Below are 22,049 nucleotides of genomic sequence, written 5' to 3' on the forward strand. Positions count from 1 at the left end.
TCTATAACATGTCATCTGGACAAATTTGGGACAATTTTCATGGTTTATTTAATAAAGTGTAAATTGATGTTTTCTAAACATTTAAAATAATTCATTGGTCATTAATGATTTTTTAACATTTTATTTTAGTTTATTGGTCAAATATTAAAAAATAATTAAATAAAGTTACAAAATTTTGTTATATTGGCAATTCGTTGTTATTATCTTTTCTAAATTATAAGAATTTATGAGTAGGGTATTTTTGGAAGGAATTATTAAAATTGTATCATGCATGCACTTGAGGGGCAAAAACCAAAGACAAATCACAAATGTGACATGCCATCTTCCCTACCTCTACAAATACCCCACTCCCATTAACCTCGGCTTTAAACTCTTTTCTCGGTGTTCACTCGCCGGCAGATGAACGTACCTCTTCAAATCACCATGGCCGCCGATCATCCGCCAGATCCATCAACATCTAGCCGGAGATCAACCACAGCATCGCCCAAGGCTAAACTCCCAGCACCGTTTTTGTCAAAGACTTACGATTTATTGGAGGAAGAAGAGGAGAGAGAAGAGAATTGCAGCGGTGGAGGGCGGATTGTGTCATGGAACACGGAGGGGAATGGTTTTGTGGTGTGGTCTCCGGCGGAGTTCTCCGAGCATATGTTGCCACGTTACTTCAAACACAATAACTTCTCAAGCTTCATTCGTCAGCTCAATACCTATGTATGTTTAATTTCACTCTGTCTCTCTCTCTTTTTCAAATTTATATACAGGCGAAAATTATTTGTTTGATTTGTTTTTGTTTAAAATATGATGATTAAATTGGTTCGTTTAAATCGTATTAATAACAAACTGAGCCAATTTCTGAAGATTTTTTTCACGAACAAATCAAAGATACTCTATCGAAAATCCAAAATAAAAATAAAAATTAACTACCTTGAGATCTAAATATTTTACGTCATATTGTTTTATTAAAATGTACTTACAGCATTGTTCATAACAAAAGAAAATAGCAATAAAGTACTATTTCTAACAAATATATCTGAAAAATCAAAGGTTACTTAGTCAGTTAGCTAGTCTTATGAAACAATGGAAATTCTTTTTCCTAAACCTTACCTACCGAAAAAATTAAGAAGTATGATTTTCAAAGTCAATATTTATCATATTTTGTTTATTATGTATGACCTATATGGTAATGAATGTGTATCACACATACACACATACACGTACGTACGTTTTCATTAAAACTCTTTGTTTATTCATATACATTTGAACAATTGATCGATCATTCTTTACACTAATCTCAAGTTAGCATATGCTATATATATTATATAGTTATATAAATTCCACCCGTGTTTCTCATTTCTTAAATACACTAGTAAAACATATAAGATTCTTTTTGGCCAAGAGACTACCTACCTAATTTGACCATCTTTGTTTATGTAACTACATATGCATGTGTGTGTTTATATATTGTTAAGATAAAGTTATAACCCTAAGTGCAAAACGTATGGAAATGTAGCTAACCGTTATAAAAAGTTAACTTTGACCATCTTTAGTTGGTAAATGGGTTTGTTCTTTAGGGAAAAGTGGAGCTTCATGATTTGTGAAAGTGAGCATAAAGCCATTGGAGGAGTTATTAACATCGATGTGTATTATATATATAGGTCTTAATTATTTGCAATTAAACTACCGTATCTTTAAGAGTATTTAGTTGAAAATCTTTACATTGTAAGAACATGCATATATGATTATCAATGAATTTAGATTTTTGCTATTAGTTTTTTGGTACTTAATTGGATCGGTCTTTGACGAATCTCGTTGGAAAATAAAGATGAGGGCTTTTGTAACTCATGTTATACAATTCTTTTGAATTATACATCTACAAAAGTACCCATAAACTTATATTTGTATCATGGTTGATAAATGAAATTTCACACAGGTTTAAACACTTGCACACCCAAAATATTACTATTAGAGTTTTGTGATTACCTCTTATCGTGGGCCTTAGAATGGATTGAAGTAGCTATAGGCGGCTTAAATGATGAGGTTTATCATAATTTATTATTATTATTATGTTTCTATAATGCTCTCTAAAATAATCTTTTTTAAAAGTTAATAACTTTCGGTGTACAAAAAGTGCAGTGATATATCTTTAATTGTTGATTATTGTTACTTAACGGATTAAATTGGTGGTAGCCGCCATATTTACTCTTTTAGAGGCAATTTTTAATAAGTTTTGAGAAATTTTAATAACTATTAATATTTTTCAATTTCAATAAAAATATACCATAAAAACTATTTGAAATTAAACACAACTTTTAGCTTGACATATAATTTAATAATAATAGTTAACAATTAGTTTTATATCTGAATTGTCCTTTAGCATTAGACCAAAAGGAAGAATCATGCATCCGAAACTCTTTCGTGATTCTCCCAAAACATTTATTCCTTTGGACTAAAGACAGAGATAAAGTTTGTAGTCTTGTTTTGTTTTGTTTTCTCTAACACTTTGCTAGTCTTTTTAAAATAGAATTTCCTCCATTTCAAAAAAAAATTGTATTTGAAATTGGTATATATTAATTTCTCTATGATTAATAAAAGAAAACAATAAAAATGGATAAAATATTATATTTATTCAACAACAAAAATTTTCTTAATTACATTTGTGTTAATACTGTTTGTTTGTTTTGTTGTGGCATGGAAGTCTTGGCTGTTGAAAGCCAAAGATTCTTGCCCACGTGCCTTTAGAATATATGGTGGAATTTATGGGCTTTTAGAAGAATAGAACACATTGGTTGATTGATTGACTTCAATCTTTTGGTTCTCTTTGAATGTTCTGTAATTCAAAATTTTGATAATTATAATATTTATATATAGGATTTGTAAAATTTGACTATAATTTGTGATTATTGACGAATGTTATATTTCTTGAAGAATGTGTGGACAATTGCTACAACAAAGCTATTTTAAGAATAAAATATAAAAGTTACCTAATTTTATTAGAGCAAAAATCTGATTCTACACACACAAATACATATGAGAAAGTTTGATAGAAATGGTTTACAGGGATTTAAGAAAACAGCTTCAAAGAGGTGGGAATTTCAACATGAGAAGTTTCAAAAGGGTTGCAGACACCTTCTTATGGAGATGAGCAGAAAGAAATGTGAGCCCAGTGTGTTTCCCACATACCTGAAGCCTTCATCAGGAGAAACCGATCATCATCATAATCAAACACCATCATCATCATCCATTGAAGAAGAGAGCATGGTTTTACTCATGGAAGAAAACAAGAACCTCAAAAAGGAGAAAATGGAATTGGAAATGCAAATACAACACTTTAAATCCATGGAAACGAAGCTCTTGGATTGTGTTTCTCATTACATAGGTAATAATAACCAATTCCAACACAATGATAATAAATTGTTACGTTGATAATACTGGTTTCTTAGTTCATTACTATGTCTATGAGTCATGAAGTTTTAGTTTAAAACTTTCTTTTTTAATCCTTTCGTAGCCTTGAAATCAACCAAATATATATGGTTTTGAGGGGATGAATGTGTGTGTGTATATATACACAAAAAAATTAAGCACAAGTATTAACAACTTAATTGGGTTTAATAAAAACCTCTTCTTTGTATTGCTTAGTGCATAAATACATACAAAAACTCTAACCTTAAAGGCCCAACAGTACAATCCAGCAGCCAACCCAACTCTATGTTAGCTAGGTTTTGCTAATCATAATACCACCAAATTGAGTTTTTATTATATTCGAGAGGTGTAAGAATTTTTTAAAAACTTCATATTTATGTTTGATGGGATATACCCAAAGATAGTGAGTGTAATGATCAGGAAACAAAACATAATATTGTAAACCACCATTACTAGAAATAAGAGATGTCCACACATCAGAATGAATAATCTCAAATGGTTCAGAAACAACAGAATCAGACAAATAAATTGGAAGTTTAGTGTGTTTGCCAAGTTTACAGGCCTGACAAATAACATTATTTTTTGGTAAGTGACAAGAAATAAAACAACTAGAAAATAAATGCTTCAAGACTTGATCGTCGGGATGACCGGTTCGTTGGTGCCAGGTGGTTGAAAAGGTGGAGGTGAATGCATGGCTTGTGGAGCTGGTGATAGGATAAAGAGGCTTGGAGCTATCACAACCGATGAGAGGACCACGTGTTTGATAATAAAGAATTGTAAAACCATAAGGATCAAAATCAATAGAGCAATTGTTATGAGTAGTAAATTTGCGAACATATATGAGATTTTTGATAATATTAGGTGTAATGAGGACATTTTGTAAAGGAAGAGTGCGATAAATATTTGGAACAGGTAAAATGGAATGTCCTGATGTCACAACAAGTATTATAGAACCATTACCAACATAAATAGAACGATAATAATGAGTATTAGAAACGGATTTAAGTAATACCTGCATTGGTGTGAACATGGTCAGTTGCTCATGTATCCATGACCCATCCACAATTTCCTGGTTCGTTCAAAGTCATAGTGTTGAATAAATTTGGTAGTGAAGTGGGCTGATCACTACCAAGCCAGGCCCAAGGGGGCTGATTTGGTCTAGAATATTGCACATGGGCTTGTAGAATAGTTGATGATGGTGATGATGGCCTGCTTCCAAGGAGACCTTGACTTCTCGATGTGAGCCTGCCCCAAAATGAGTTGCTATTAGAAGCCTATTGAGGGAACAAATGATAATCATGGTTGTTGGGTTTGACCAGATGCATTCCACAAGTGATGATCAGAGGCAGGCGACAGGATGTATACCCAACCATATTGGGTGTTACGAGATGAGTAAGCATCGTTGAATGGAGCAGCCTGCTGTCGGCGTTGAGAATTGCTTCGGGCTCCTCCTCGGATGTGCAACCGACCAGCAAATAACAACTCACACGTCTCGGTTTCAAGAATATACAATGTTATCGTCTCACTAATCACCCGTGATAAATCCATGAAGTGATTCAAGTGAGCATGGGTTTAATCCAATACTTTAATCTTATCAAAGCACTCATGAACTCTGCAACAAACTTGTGTTATGTCTAAACACTTTAGAAAATCTACAGACATATTCATGACAGTCTTGCTTCATACCTACTTCCAACGTATGACCGACTGTGGAGGTTTGAATAACCCAGTTATTCTGGAAGTCAAAACATGCAAAGTGAAACACAACGATAATACTCAATCCTATATGGCCCCAAACTCTTGAGTATAAATAAAACATCTTTTATTTAGTCACCATATTGATTACTCATTATTCATTGTTTAATGTTTCGGAAAATCAACTTTATTACTCAAATTATAACCACAATTGTCCCATGCTCCAAGCATGCACACTTTGGTTTCCTATGATCCATACTTTGTAAAATAGATCAATTGAAAAACTTTTTCAATGAAACTCATTTCACAATCCCCAATCCTTATCATTAGCGTAAGAATACCAAATTCTTGCCACTTTTAGAATATGTCAGATTCTAACATTTTATGCAACGATCCTTTCGTGAAGTCACAACACAAAAGTCACAAAGACTCGGCCAATGAAATCACAAGGTACTCTATCAGAAATTGTTACAAAACAATTATATAGATGTGATGTCTCTCACTCAAAGTACGTTCCTTTGAACATCCTTTTTGCATAAAATTTTCTAATCTAGACATAAATTCTTAATTTCCAACTCCCAATTATGGAAACATTTCCATATTTGCCATATGACAACTCATTCTAAATAGAATCTTATCTATTCATAATAATGTCGATATGGTCCATCCAGTACTATACTTCCAACTACTCACATGCGACCAATCCTCAGCGAACTTTGGATCGTCCTTTGATAGTTGTTTAATTATTTTAGTCAAAACCGATTCTAGTCCCTTTTCCCTCTTAATGCACTATGCATTTGGAAAATTTTAGAACGGTCAAATATTATAGCATACGCAATCGATCCTATACTCGAAGCGTATTGGACACGATGCATAATGTCTCACATAAAGACGTGATACTTTATCATCCTTCTGCCATAATGTTTTATGTGCCCTGTTCCCACAATTCGAACTATGAAGAGGGATGCCGTAATCATAATCGAATTTTGAGAATGCACTATGTATCCTTGACTAAATTTATTAACATTTCTCGATCTAAGTTTTAGAATTTTTGAAATGAAGTATAATATTCTCTCCCTTAATTATAGTAAAACAACTTTTCAACCTTTGCAACTTTGCAAAGTGAATCTTTGTTTTCTATAATTAATATTGCTAACTTGCAATACTTACCATAATAATCATGCTCCCACTAACATGATGATTATTTTCTTACCAGCATAACACTTATGCTCCCACTAGCTTTGACATGTATTCAGAAAGCAATTGAACTTCCAGAAAACAATGCTTATTGAATTCCTTAAGTTCATATTTCTAATACCTAATGCTTTGATAAGCCTTTATCTAAGCTTTTTAAGCTCATACACCTTCGCCTTAGATAGCTCACATGTGTGTCTAAACAATTCATAATTTATGTTACTAAGTCCCAGATGTTTAGACTAAATTGTCAAATCTCATAATTCGAACTATGAAGAGGGATGCCGTAATCATAATCGAATTTGAGAATACAATTTTCACAATTGCTATCTTCTTAAAATCTCTCTTAGTAAAAGCATTTCCTCACAATCATTTTCATGAAGGAGGGAAACCTTGTCACACTTAGATTTTATGATGTATGTGTTCCTATCCATGTGAATTTGCCACAACCATAATCGTAAGACAAGGTTCGCGACAAATCCAAACTCATATGGACTGAACTCGTTCAAACTTGATTCCTTGCCTCATGGTAGCACGAATACCCACCATGTCTTCCAAGCAACTCACCCCTACATATCAATGTAGTTTCCATTGATCAAGGTGCTTTGTCTTTATGCATTCAAATGAGAACTCATAGAACTCACATGCACAATTAATTCAACTGGAATGGCGCAGAAACAAGATAATGTCAACACGATAGGTTATATACCTCAAGTCGTGTGCTAATGATGATCAACTAGGTTTATTCTTGGTTTGTTCTTGAAACTTTTCAAGACCATTAAGACTCCCACTGACTCCTTGACATATGAGTTTCTCTTGTCAAGAATATTTCTCGACAAACAAATATTCAAGAGTAAGTGTAGCTTCTTATCAAGTTTAACACTTCACACAATTAGTCCTAGTTGGTCTTTGTCTTATCCAAGACATCACAACTTACCAATTTCAAATGTACAAGAATAAGAAACTTTCTTATTCTACATTTGATATGTGTTACAAACCTACTTAAGACTTGTCACTCAAGTCACAATCTTGGAGTATGACTCTAAGACTTGATTTTTGGAACGAAGTATGATTGACTTATTGATTTAACTATTTCCATAATTCTCGATTCCTCTTCTTAGACATACAAATGCACTAAGACTCACTTAGAGGACCATTTGAGGAATAGTTCTTAATCATTAAAGTCTATCATGAAACAAAATAAAAGGTACTCTCCCTTCTTCTTAGAATGAAGAAACTTTTATCTTTCTGTCTACTTGATTCTTCTTATTCGTTCTGCTATTGATTGAAACTCTTTTAATCAACTCAGAATTATACTTAATCTTATAAGTATAACCATATTTACTAAACTTTAGTAAATCATGACGAATATCTTTATCACTCTTGTGGTGGACTTGATCAACGCACAACCTAGTGTACTCGATCTCCTAGTCCTTCTCTTGACACTTTGTCAAAAAATAGTCTAATTTCCAAATATGAAGTTTCTCATTCATCACGCAACCAAGTTGTATGATTCCAAGTTTCTGTCCAATTGAAACTTGGGCGATGAGAATCTTCCTTTATTTGGAAAATTCTCGACATTTCCACAAATAACATAATTAAGAATCAAATCCATTATTGCTAATCATAGAAATAATTAAACATCAATTTTTCATACACACCATTGCAAGGATAAATAAATAAGATAAAATCAAAATTTATTTTATTGCGGAAAAATCTGTCCTTACAATGCAATTCAACTGAAAAACTATGCTATTACATATTTCTTATCAATCTATCCTAACTCTAGAGTAGCAGCTCAAAAATCTGATCTTCGAATCCATGCGATCAAAATCCATTTCTTCATAATCAGATTCAGCACGCTTCTTCCTTAAGCTTCCTCTCTTTTCTTCGATCCTGCAAAACTTCAAAATGTAATCTTATCACATCACATATTAAGAATCAAAGAATAGGAACTTATAGAGTTAGTTAATAGATTTTACCTGAAGTAGAGCCATACGTCTTGACTCTCCCATCTCTTAGATCTCTCAGGTAAACAGGGCAGCTTCGTCTCCAATGCCCCTTCTCTTGGCAGTAGAAGCAGATGGACTCTTTTGGAATGGCACAAGGAACTATCTCAGAGTTTACCTTTTCTGGATTTCCAATGTCACCATTTTCAATGTCCATTGAAGTTTGGGAGTTTGATTTGCCAGACAAATTTGCTCGATCAGCACGCCAAATCATTTCTGATTCAGCAGCTATAAGCAAATAGGTCAAATCAATGAGGGTCACGTCATGGTCCATCATATAGTACTCTCTAACGAACTCACTATATGATTCAGGAAGTGACTGAAGAACCCAGTCAACAGCCAACATTTCTGAGATATCGACACCCATCATCCTTAACCTATCAATGTGTGACTTCATCTCTAAGATGTGTGCACACACAAGTTTCCCATCTTCATGTTTACTTGCCAAAAGGGCTTAAGTGAGCTTGAACTTTTCAAGCCTTTGAACTTGTGGGTTAGGGAGAATAATTAGAGGAGGTGGAGGAAGTGAAGCATGACTCTCATTTCCTTGATCGTATCGTGGAACGTCATCTTCATTTAAAAAGCTTGTTCCAAGGGACTTGGGAAGACCATTGTAAGATTTAGACATCTACAAAACGGGAGAAAAATCAAGTTAGTTGATAAAAATCCTTGATGTAACACCCAAATGAAACATCAAGGCTAGGATCCAACACAATACTCTACAACCTAGAAGAGGGATGCCGTAATCTAGTTGCAGAATATTTGAAGGTAGGTAAATGACAATTTACCAATTCCAGCATGAAAAACAAAAAAAAAAGTTTAAGTTTTAAATGAATTGAAACTCCTAGATCTTTTGAGATTCATTGAACTTTTCAATGGCATGTTTAATCTCGATTATGCCCTTCAAGTTTGCGACTGGGATGCCGAGGATCACAAACAAGGTGTGAATAACCATACGAATCACATGGTGCACCCAATTGCTACTATCACCTAATCAATGTGCCGGTTAGCCACACACGCTCCATTGATCTATGATAAACATCGAGCCACCCTTCGCCACCAATGTCAATCCCAAATTAGTGTGCCGGTTAACCACACACGCTCCACTAACGTTTGACAAGGGTACGAAGTGTAATTCCATGGATTAGCATACAATTTCACAATTTGTCTAAAGTAACCAGAGTTTGGGAATTTGTAAAAGCATGTAGTTACTTTGTACTTCATTATACTTATAATGGAAGGTTTCGTCCTATCCTACCCGTTCGGCTAACGACCCTCTACTAGTCAAGAGTGCGATGGGTAAGAGTGGATACCCATTCAATCGCCATTTTATAGGCAACTTCCTTAAACACCCCATATAGACCAACTTCGTGAATGAGGCCTACTAACGGTAAGACTGACTGTTTACTTATATATATATATATATATATATATATATATATATATATATATATATATATAATATTAGACTTTTAATGTTACATATATATAGTATAGGGTGTATTTTACACTTTTAAAATACTAGGTGGTCTAATTTAATAAATTAAACTTTTAATTTAATTAAATGTAAACCAAAACATTATGGATTTATTAACTCTCTTTTAATTATACACTTTAATTAATTAATAAAACCATAAGGGTGTAATTTGAACTTTTCAAAATGCGAGGGTTTTAGAATTTAACATTTCAAAAATCAAACTTTTAATCAACTTTTAAATTCCAAAACTTGAGGGCAAGTTTTGAAACTTTTCAAAACATTTGGGATTAGAATTTAAATATTTCAAAATTAACTTTTAATCAAAAATTTAAATTCCAAAACTTGAGGGCAAGTTTTGAAACTTTTCAAAACATTAGGGTTTAACTATTTAAATTTCCAAAACAAAACATTTAAGTTCAAATTTAAACTATAAAACCTAAAGGGGAAAATTGAAACTTTTTCACAAGATAATTCAAATCTAAATTACAAATAACACAAGGAACTATCTCAGAATTTACCTTTTCTGGATTTCCAATGTCACCATTTTCAATGTCCATTGAAGTTTGGGAGTTTGATTCACCAGACAGATTTGCTTGATCAGCACGCCAAATCATTGCTGATTCAGCAGCTATAAGCAAATAGGTCAAATCAATGAGGGTCACATCATGGTCCATCATATAGTACTCTCTAACGAACTCACTATATGATTCAGGAAGCGACTGAAGAACCCAGTCAACAGCCAACTCACCTGAAATCTCGACACCCAACATCCTTAACCTGTCAATGTGTGACTTCATCTCCAAGATGTGTGCACACACAGGTTTCCCATCTTCGTGTTTACTTGCCAATAGGGCTTGAGTGAGCTTGAACTTTTCAAGCCTTTGAACTTGTGGGTTTGGGAGAATAATTGGAGGAGGTGGAGGAAGTGAAGCATGACTCTCATTTCCTTGATTGTATCGCGGAACGTCATCTTCATTTGGAAAGCTTGTTCCAAGGGACTTGGGAAGACCATTGTAAGATTTAGACATCTACAAAACGGGAGAAAATTGAAGTTAGTTGATAAGAGTCCTTGATGTAACACCCAAATGAAACATAAAGGCTAGGACCCAACACAATATTCTACAACCTAGAAGAGGGATGCCGTAATCTAGTTGCAGAATATTTGAAGGTAGGCAAATGATGATTTACCAATTTCCACCATGAAAAAAACGAAAAAAATTTTAAGTTTTAAATGAATTGAAACTCCTAGATCTTTTGAGAATAATTGAACTTTTCAATGTCATGTTTAATCTCGATTATGCCCTTCAAATTTGTGACTGGGATGTCGAGGATCACAAACAAGGTGTGAATAACCATACGAATCTACGTGATGCACTCAATGATACTATCACCTAATCAATGTGCCGGTTAACCACACACACTCCATTGATCTATGATAAACATCGAGCCACCCTTCGCCACCAATGTCAATCCCAAATTAGTGTGCCGGTTAACCACACACGCTCCACTAACGTTTGACAAGGGTACGAAGTGTAATTCCATGGATTAGCATACAATTTCACATTTTGCCTAAAGTAACTAGAATTTGGGAATTTGTAAAAGCATGTAGTTACTTTGTACTTCATTATACTTATAATGGAAGGTTTCGTCCTATCCTACCCGTTCGGCTAACGACCCTCCACTAGTCAAGAGTGCGGTGGGTAAGAGTGGATACCTATTCAATCGCCATTTTATAGGCAATTTCCTTAAACACCCCTTATAGACCAGCTTCGTGAATGAGGCCTACTAACGGTAAGACTGACTGTTTACTCATAGATATATATAATATTAGACTTTTAATGTTATATATAGTATAGGGTGTATTTTACACTTTTAAAATACTAGGTGGTCTAATTTAATAAATTATACTTTTAATTTAATTAAATGTAAACCAAAACTTTATGGGTTTATAAAATCTCCTTTAATTATACACCTTAATTAATAAATAAAACCATAAGGGTGTAATTTGAACTTTTTCAAAATACGAGGGTTTTAGAATTTAACATTTCAAAATTAATCTTTTAATCAACTTTTAAATTCCAAAACTTGAGGGCAAGTTTTGAACTTTTCAAAACATTAGGGTTTAGAATTTAAATATTTCAAAAATTAACTTTTAATCAAAAATTTAAATTCCAAAACTTGAGGACAAATTTTGAAACCTTTCAAAACATTAGGGTTCAACTATTCAAATTTCAAAAACAAAACTTTTAAGTTCAAATTTAAACTATAAAACCTAAAGGGGAAAATTGAAACTTTTTCACAAGATAATTCAAATCTAAATTACAAATAATCAATCTTTATCTAATAAAACAAAAGATCATCTAAATTTTGACAATTATCTTCTATTTTGGCAAGGATAATCTCCAAATATTGATAAAAATCGGATTTTATTAATAAAAAACGTTTTAGGTAATTATCCACAACCAAAACAGATCAAAATCCCGAAATCAGCTCCATCTGACTCGCTGACTCGTCGAGTTCACTATGGACTCGGCGAGTCAGCCAGTTGACTCGGCAAGTCAAGTCGAAAAACCTCAAAAAAATCGATTTTCAGCTAATTTCCGATCAAATAAGCATCAAATTCACTAACAAACAACCCTAGGCTCTGATACCACTGATGTGTTTAGAGCACTACATCATTCCTATGGTGTACATGCAAACCCTAATAGCTTTTGGATCTAGTTTGTCTAATGAACATGCAATTGAATATCCAAAGCTATGAACCCTAGATCTATCATATAAGAACAGAAATAAGGGTTTAGTAATTACCTTTGATTGTTATATAGCAATAACAATCAATCCTTGCTTTGATTGGCTTCAGAAAGCTTAGTGCCTCAAGTGTTGCACCTCTAATGGAGTCACAAACACCATTAAGCAACTGGATGAAGAAGAGAAGAAGAGAGGCACCCAAAATTCGTCTAAGAACCATTAGGAATCAGATCCACACGTTTTTGGGGCCATAGGGGTCCTTTATATACTTGTGTGGGCTGCTAGGGTTTCAGTCAAAACCCTAATGGACAGCTTAAACTCTAAGCAGCCCATGGAACCTTCTGGAATAAGGCCATGGACGAAAATATGATGGGCTCCCATCATAATTTCGTTCACCCCTTGTTCCTTTAGCATTCCCTAGCCCAATAACTCAACTATCCAATAATTGCAGTCCAGTCCCCTATATTTAATTAATCTCTTTTAGCCACTAAATTAATTCTTAATTAATTCTTGACTAATATTAATTTAAACAATATGATTTCTCCTTTAATATATTATTCTCATAATATATTAATAAATCATAATTAAACCTTTCTCTTCTTAATTCATCCTACAAATTGTTATGGTGAAGGCAACCGAAAAGGACCATGCTCACAATCGGGTCAAGTACATACCAAAATAGTTATGGACTTAGACACTAATCCAACAAGTTTGGGAATGAAATGGGTGGAATGTTGGTCCAGTCCCCTCAACATTATGTTTATGTCTATTGCACACATTATATATATATATATATATATATATATATATATATATATATATATATATATATATATATATATATATTCTTTGAGGGTGTTTGGGATTACTTTTGAGCATCAAAAGTCCTTCTTGTAGAAGGACTTTTTGTAAGTTGACTTTTTGCAAAAGAAGGTCTTTAAAATGTGTTTGGATTGACAAAAGGACTTTTGATTTAACTTTTATAGTTAAAACAACAAAAAAGTCACAAAAAAATCATGATTTTGTGACTTTTAGAAGCTCCTTAAAGTTAAAAGCCAAAAGTTATTTTAAAAGCAACCCCAAACACCCTCTTTTGTCTCTTTTCATCCCAAACTAGCTTTTGTGTGCAAAAAAATATCATGCATAACAAAAGCACAAAAATCGAAAGTCAAGCAGTACAATATCCATTTAGGGGTCGTTTGATAGTTGCTAATTGAGTTAGAGCTGACTGAGTTAGAAGCTGACTGGGTTAGAAGTTCTGACTGTGTCCACATCTGACTGAGTTTATGCTGTTTGATTATTTATCTGACTGACTGTGGTGAATGATGCAAAATGACCATATTACCCTTATGTTTTGCTAGATAAAATAATTATACAAATACAAACTGTCACATAAAATCTAAATAAAACATACATTATTTAAAATCCAAATACAAATTGTCATACAAAATCCAAATTAAAATAAAAAACAACATAATAATTTGCATAGATATTTAACGTTCACCATTTAAAAATAGTTGATTAGTAATCTAATTAGGCAATGAAAAAAACTCTAAAAAGTTGAATCGGGAACAATTTTAATGCAAAGAAAATGACAAGTCAAAAGAATGTTAAGCAAGAATGCTACAGCAAGGGCATTTTTGTCAAACGTGTGGCAGATTATTTTTGGGCCTATTGTTGGTATGTAGTCTTGTGGGTTAAAATCAAAAGGAAAAGTTTCTCAGGGATATTTTGGTCCATCTCCTTGAAAAGATCACAGACGCCCTGAACTGTAAAGAGACTGAAGTCAATTTATTGCAGAAATGGTAATGTTTGATCCCATTGTTTCCAGCGTCTCCTTCCAGCTTATGTTATCTTGCTCTCTTAATTTTGGTGTGGCTGCTGGGATCACGTGACACATAGGAACCAACAAAGGTAGTTTTGTCACATGGAAGATTGAAGATTATAAGAATGATGAACTTGTTCAACAAGATAAGGGAAGTAAGGGTTGTTGTCAGCTGCCCTAACAATTTCACTGTAAAATATATCATTAATCCTAAAGGAGATTGCACTGATTTTTTATTGGTACCATCCTCAATTTCTGCCTTCACATCAAAGCAAAAAACGAAATCCCAAGAACGAAGGAAGAAATAAGAATGAAGAACGAAGAAGAAACGTGAAGGAAGGAAGGAAGATGTTACATGTTGGTTGATTGGTCATGTTGCTTCAACGATCCCTTTTCTCTGTAGAGGTTATGAACAAATTACGTAGGGTAAACTCCGAATACGCATAACTACGTCCCAGTCCAACGATTGCGAGGGAAGGACCGAATCAGGTTTTTTTCTTGGACCGAGTCTTATACTTGGACCGAGTCCTTAAATGTAAATACGAAATCAAACATTTCGATCCATCTTTTTTGGACCGGGTCCCCTGTTGGACCCAATTAGAAGCATAAACAAACGACCCCTTAGTTGTTCTCTATCTTATTCCTTTATTTATTTTTGTATTATATTCATTGGTTTATATTATATTTGCTAACATTTTTGACCATTGTTTTGGGTTCTTTGAGATGCGAGTCTTGGTGTCAAATATAGCTACTTGGTGCTTTTCCAAGTACTCAAGGTAATTCTAACATTCAGCTAGTGCATATACATTAATTATTCAACTTGATTATATATATATATATATATATATATATATATATATATATATATATATATATATATATATATATATATATATATATCTTAAAAACCAATTGAAAATACATGTGTTGATTTTCCTTCCTTAACGTGTTTCAATGTTTTCCTTCATTTACTCTTTTTTGTTTTATCTTTAAAGCTATTTCAATTGTTATATACCATTTAAATAAAAGTAACGTATCATAGGTCTGGCAATCGTGTCGTGTTCGGGTTGGCGTGTCAAAATATTTCAACCCAAACACGACCCATTTAAATATACAGGTCACGGGTTGGCGGGTTTGAAACATAAACTCATATATGACCTGCCAACCCATTTATTTATACGGGTTCATAGGTTGGCGGGTTCGTGGGTCAGATTTCATAAATAAAATTGACAATTAAATATGAATAAATTTTTGATGGTTGATGCAAACATATCCGAATTTTAGACACTTAAGTTTTAAACATCCAAATGAAGATTTCAAACATTCATAGAAACATGTTCAAACTAAACATTAATACAAACATAGATAATTCAAGTGCTAAAGTGATTTATTATATAATACTTATTAAATATTAATATTTGATACATAAATACATTTAAAAATAAAATAATTTTTTTTATTAAAAATATAAACAGGTTGGCGGGTCTACCCGTTTATTTTTTGAGAAACCCATATATGACCCGTTTAATAAACGGGTTGGCGTGTTGGCGGGTTGAAAAACTCAACCCAAACCCATTTATTTCGTGTCGTGTCGTGGGTCGTGTCGAGAATTGCTAGCCCTAACATATCATAATCACCAAACTCTTTTTTTGGGGAAGCTTTGTATATAAAATCATATTTAAAAAATAAATATATCATGGAAAAACATGTATATATTGTGAATCAGCGATTTTCCCCTTGAAGTCGATCTTCATTACGTAAACATATATATACATATACAATGATACAATTGGGTTATACTAAACATGGGCTAAATACAATTGGGCTATACAGAAATATACACTAATACACCCCCGCAGTTTGAGCAGGAGGACGAGAGCAGATGCTCAAACTGGATCTAAAATCTGTGAAAATAGATGAAGTAAGTCCCTTGGTAAAGATATCAGCATATTGATGGGACGATGGAACATGAAGAACACGGATCTGACCCGAAGCAACCTTGTCACGAACAAAATGAATATCCATTTCTATGTGTTTAGTGTGTTGATGTTGAACAGGATTACAGGATAAATACACAGCACAGACGTTGTCGCAATAAACAATGGTTGCTTTTGCAAGAGGAGAGTGTAGTTCTTGAAGAAGATTGCGAACCCAACATGTTTCAGCTACAGCATTGGGGACACCTCTATATTCTGCTTCTGCACTGGAACGAGAGACAGTTGGTTGACGTTTGGAAGACCAAGATAAGAGGTTGTCACCCAGAAAAACACAATAACCACTAGTGGAGCGTCGAATCGATGGGCACCCTCCCCAGTCTGCATTAGAGTAAGCTATAAGGTCCGTAGTGGAGGAGGGGTGTAGCTGAAGACCATAGTCAAGAGTGACGCGAACATAGCGAAGGATACGCTTTAGGGCATGAAGATGAGGTTCTCGAGGTTCATGCATGAATAAGTATATTTGTTGCACGGTGTAGGATAAGTCTGGATGGGTAAATGTTAGATATTGTAGACCACCCGCGAGGCTGCGATACATAGATGGGTCCGAAACAGGAGAGCCATGGGGTTCCAGTTTGGACTGAGTGTCAGCAGGAGTGCGAGAAGGGTTGCAGTTTGACATGTTTGCTCTTTCAAGAAGTTCCATAGCATACTTGCGTTGGGAAAGGAAGATACCCCTGTCATCACATGTAGCAGCAATGTAACACCCGGTTCCTGATAAGCGTTCTTAAATGAATATTTATCATTTTAGAAAAGGGACTCGACGAGTTGAGGGACCAACTCGTCGAGTAGGAACGGTCGTGGACGCGGGAGTTAAGTGACCTACTCGGCGAGTCGGTATGCCGACTCGGCGAGTAGCAGCTGTCTGGATGAAACCCTAAATTTGAGGGTTTGCACCCTATTTAAACGTCTTATTGCAGCCTCCATCGTCCCTTACGCTCCCAGAACACCTCATATCGAAACCCTAGCCGCTTTGAGTGATCTAAGGCCATTTTTGGTGCTTTTGGGTGGTTTGTGAAGCTTGAAAGGAAGGAAGAAGCTTAGGAATTCGAGTTGGGGCTTGTAGATCCATAGATCTTATTCCATCTTCAGCTCAATCAAGGTAAATGCCCCCTATTTTGGTCTTCCATTTGGTTATTCATCTTTAGGGCTTAGATTTTGGGTGCATTTAGGGCTTTCCAAGCCATTTTCGAATTGTGAAGTGTTTCATGGAGTTCTACTTTCAGATCTGAGTCATTGGAGGGGTCTCATGGCATAAAGGTGCCAACTTTATGGCCATGAGAGCCCCATGCACATTGTAAAGCACCTTTTATGGATTTTTGAGCCAAAGACCCCATGCATGTGCACCAAGTTTGGAACTTTACGCGTAAAATGGACATTAGGAGGCCAGATCTATGGTTTTGAAGTGTTAAGACCCATTTAAATCGACTGTATAGTAATGGTCATGGATGGACTCGACGAGTCGCTCTTAGGACTCGGCGAGTCGAGGTGTATTGACCACCAAATCCTTTCCGAGGATGGACCAGTTGTTAGGAAGGAAGTACCGTGGATGTTTGGACTCGATAAAGGACCTGGGAATCATGGGACTCGACGAGTGTATGAACAGACTCGGCGAGGCCAAGGCAATCTCCCAACCTTTGAAGATGGACTCGACGAGTTGTTCATACAACTCGGCGAGTCATAGACTGGACACGTTCTTATGAGGGAGATGAACTCGCCGGGTTGAAGGAAGAACTCGGCGAGTCGGATGAAGATAGTCCCGATGGTTTGAATGAAGGAGAACTCGACGAGTTCTCGCAAGACTCGACGAGTGGTGTCGAGGTTGGATCGGGTTAATGGAGCATGGACTCGATGAGTTGGTAGACCAACTCGGCGATTCAGGTCAACTGGGTGTTGACTTTGACCAATGTTGGCTTGTTTGAGTTAAGTATTGACCCTGGTTAGGGTTGCTTGTTCCGTTTGATGACTTGAGGGTTGTCGTGTAGGAATTGAGGGGTCGAGGAGAGCCGACCTTCACACCGAGGACAGTTCAGACGCTACACGACATTGAGATGAGTCACATTCCAGTAGAAGTGGGTCTACGGCACCAAGGCCGACCCACTAGTAGTTGTTTAGCTGAGATGATTGTCTTTGTGATAATTATCTGGTCTGCTATTGTTGATATGCGGGTATGCTAGTTTACTTGATATGTGACTATGCTAGTTTGCTATGTTACATGAGATAGTATCAGTAGGAGGGGACTAGTCCCCGAATCGGTCGTTAGGACCAACGGGTAGGTCGGACACCCCATATATGTCTGACAGTATGATAGAGATACGATATTATGTGTTAGCAGTAGGGGTGAAATAGTCCCCGTGTTCGGTTGATAGACCGAAGGGTAGGTCGGCACCCCAGAATAGCCGGACATGGGTAGGTCAGCACCCCAGAATGGCTCGACATGGGTAGGTCAGCACCCCAGAATGGCTTGAAATGGGTAGGTCAGCACCCCAGAATGGCTTGACATGGGTAGGATGGGCGCCCCAGAATTGCCCGGCAGTATATATGCTATGTGATTGTATGGTATGTGGTATGATGGGGGAACTCACTAAGCTTTGTGCTTACAGTTTTAGTTTTGGTTTCAGGTACCTCATCGTCTAAGGGGAAGGAGTCGGCGGTGTAGCAGCGCATCACACACACATGATTTCCACATGGAGTTTTCTGGGAATGTACTCTGATTTATTTTACTTTGACAATATGATTTTCAGACACATTGTTGTATTTCTGTTTGCAAATGATATGGCATGGGAAATGTTTTGGTAAACTATGTTGTGGATTACTTAATTAAAAATGAAAAAAGTTGGGCTTGAAATTTGGGATGTTACAAGCAATGCCCAAAAAATATGATAATTCTCCCAGATCTTTCATGGCAAACTCGGAGGCCATAAGAGAAATAATACGCTACAATAACTGAGGAGTGGAGGCTGTGAGGATAATGTCATCAACATATAAAAGTAAGTATGCTACGTCAGAGTCCCTGCAAAAAATAAAGAGAGAAGAGTCGCATCTGCTGTGAGTGAACCCAATTTTGGTGATATAAGTTGCAAATCTTTGAAACCAAGCTCGAGGAGCCTGTTTTAAACCATATAAGGATTTCTTTAGTTGGCACACGTGATCAGGATGCGTAGAATCTCGAAATCCACGTGGTTGATGCATGTAAACGGTCTCGTGAAGATGACAGTGTAGGAAAGCATTCTTAACATCCAATTGATGGATGGGCCAATGACGAGAGATAGTAAGACTCAAAACTGTGTGAATGGAGGCTGGTTTAACGACCGGACTAAATGTCTGATCACAATCGATCTCGGGCCATTGGTTTTTGCCATTATCAACAAGGCGAGCTTTGTAACGCTCGAGAGACCCGTCCGCCTTGTATTTCTTCTGATATAATCACATAGAGCGGACAACATTAGCCCCCGGAGGACGTGGGACAAGAGTCCATGTGTTATTAGCAATAAGAGCATGAAATTCATCTTGCATGGCAATGGACCAATTGGGGTCTTGGAGGGCTTGAAGGTGGGATTTAGGGAGAGGTGATTCAGTTGTTGTGTGAAGATTTAGACGTTGAATGGGCTTAAAGACCCCGACACGAGAACGAGTAAGCATGTGATGAGGTGAAGGGGTTGGGGTTGGGTTTCCGGTGGAGTTGGCAGTCACGGGTATAGAGTGGTCAGAATCTGAGGAAGAAGGAAGGGGGTTTTCGGCTATGGGAGGACCGAAGGTGGGAGGAGATGGGGGTTGGGCTCGTTTTGAGAATGGAATGTAGAGTGTTCATTGTTAGATAAAAGGAGGTCCCGAGCAAGAGGGGATATGTCACATGATGTGTCAAGAAAAGAGTAGGAAGAAGGTTTATTTGGAGAGAAGGATTGAAATGGAAAGACTGTTTCTTTAAAGACCACATGACGAGAAATAATAATTTTTCGGGTAGAAAGGTCAAAGCAACGAAAACCACGGTGATTGGAAGGGTATCCAAGAAAGATGCATGGGGTGGAGCGGGGTGCTAGTTTGTGAGGAGAAGGGATATGAGGATAGCAAAGACAACCAAAGACACGTAGATGAGTGAAAATGGGAGGTTTATGATAGAGTTTTGTGAAGGGTATGTCATTTTTGATGGAGGAAGAGGGCATAATGTTGAGAAGATGGGTTGCCATATGTAATGCTTCCACCCAAAATGTAGGCGGAAGATGAGCTTGAAATAGTAGGGTAGGAATGACATTGTTGATGGTACGAATCATGCGTTCGGATTTCCCGTTTTGTTGGGAAGTACGAGGGCATGAGAAGCGGAAAGAGATATCGTTTTGGTCATAGAGATTGTGAAACTGTTTGTTGTCAAATTCACCCCCGTGATCACATTGGAATTGCTTGATGTCAGTTTGGAATTGATTTTTCACGAGAGCTCGAAAGTGTAAGAATTTGCTAAATACATCTGATTTGTGTCTTAATGGGTAAACCCATAAAAAATGAGAGAAGTGATCTAGGAAAATAATATAGAATTTTATTCCACTATTACTTGGAATAGGAGATTCCCACAAATCAGAATGAATAATATCAAAGCATGCAGAAACATTAGAGTTGGATCTAGAAAAAGGTAATTTAATATGTTTTCCAAGTTGACATGCAAAACAATTGACATTAGTAGATGTCTTATTACATGAAATAAAATGACTAGAAACTAATTTATTGAATACATGAGCGCCAGGATGGTCAAGACGTTGGTGCCATAAGGAGGGACTGGTGGAGATTAGAGCAACTGGAGATGGAGTGGTTGATAGAGCAGGGTATAAATCTCCATAGCTGTCACACCTAAGCAGGATCTGATGAGTTTCCAAATCCTTCACAGAAAAACCACAAGGATCAAATTCAATGGAAACATTGTTGTCAGAAGTAAAACGACGAATAGATATCAAATTTTTAATGATGTTAGGTGTGACAAGAATATTATGAAGATGTAAGGCTTTATGTGGAGTATGTAAAGAGGAGTGACCGGTATGAGTGACGAGAATAGATTGTCCATTGCCAACAAAAACGGATTTCAAAGTAATATTATTGCTAAAGGATGATAGACTACCTGTGTTAGATGCAAGGTGAGAGGTTGCTCTAGTATCCATGTACCAATGTGCATCTACCTCATCATTAACCGACATTGCATTGAAAACTTGAGTTAGGTCGGTTGGCTGGTCACTTGAAACCGGTGAGAACCATTGAGATGGTGTTTGGAGAGTGGGAGAGACCGAGGCATGGAACGCATGACCAGCAGCAACAGCAGGGGAGTTGACAGGTGGGTTGACTGGTGGTGGTCCGAGGATGCCCTGTTGAGCGTAGGTAGAAGGGCGTTGTGGTTGCTGAGGGCTTGGGCGATAGGCGGACCAGAATGGAGGGTACCACCAGGGAAAAGGCTGCCAAGGCAGTTGGTAGGGCTGCCCAGGCATCTGTTAATGTTGCGAGGCTGCGGATGACCCAGCAGGGGGCTGGAGACACTGCTGTGAAGTGGCACGGCCACCACGTCGCTGCTGAAACTGGCGGCGTTGTGTGCTGCTTTGTGAGGAGCCGCTATTGTTTCGAGTGTTGTTGCCAGTGAGGAGAACCGAATGGGAGGAGGAGTGATCAGAGTGCGAAGCCTGTAGGGGACGAGAATTCTTGAAACGTTGTTCTTC

At 36.4% G+C, this 22,049-nt stretch overlaps 1 protein-coding gene across 3 annotated transcripts; it reads left to right on the forward strand.

Annotated features, from left to right (window-relative positions):
* Positions 1-322: 322 nt before the first annotated feature.
* Positions 323-19,186, forward strand: LOC145109964 (heat stress transcription factor B-4d-like). 3 transcript variants are annotated; one of them, XM_079047059.1, is made up of 3 exons: positions 323-708; positions 3,055-3,373; positions 18,981-19,186. In XM_079047059.1, exons 1-3 carry the CDS (start codon positions 400-402, stop codon positions 19,016-19,018), a joined length of 666 nt encoding a protein of 221 aa, XP_078903185.1. In that variant the 5' UTR covers positions 323-399; the 3' UTR covers positions 19,019-19,186. The 3 variants fall into 3 exon arrangements, with proteins under 3 accessions (XP_078903185.1, XP_078903186.1, XP_078903184.1); XM_079047060.1 differs by lacking the exon at positions 18,981-19,186 and adding an exon at positions 4,083-4,325; XM_079047058.1 differs by lacking the exon at positions 18,981-19,186 and having other exon boundaries at positions 3,055-3,478.
* Positions 19,187-22,049: the final 2,863 nt, after the last annotated feature.

Source organism: Lactuca virosa, chromosome 4, assembly GCF_052849685.1.
Source record: "Lactuca virosa cultivar CGN04683 chromosome 4, Lactuca_virosa_CGN04683_v6, whole genome shotgun sequence".
NCBI lineage: Eukaryota > Viridiplantae > Streptophyta > Magnoliopsida > Asterales > Asteraceae > Lactuca > Lactuca virosa.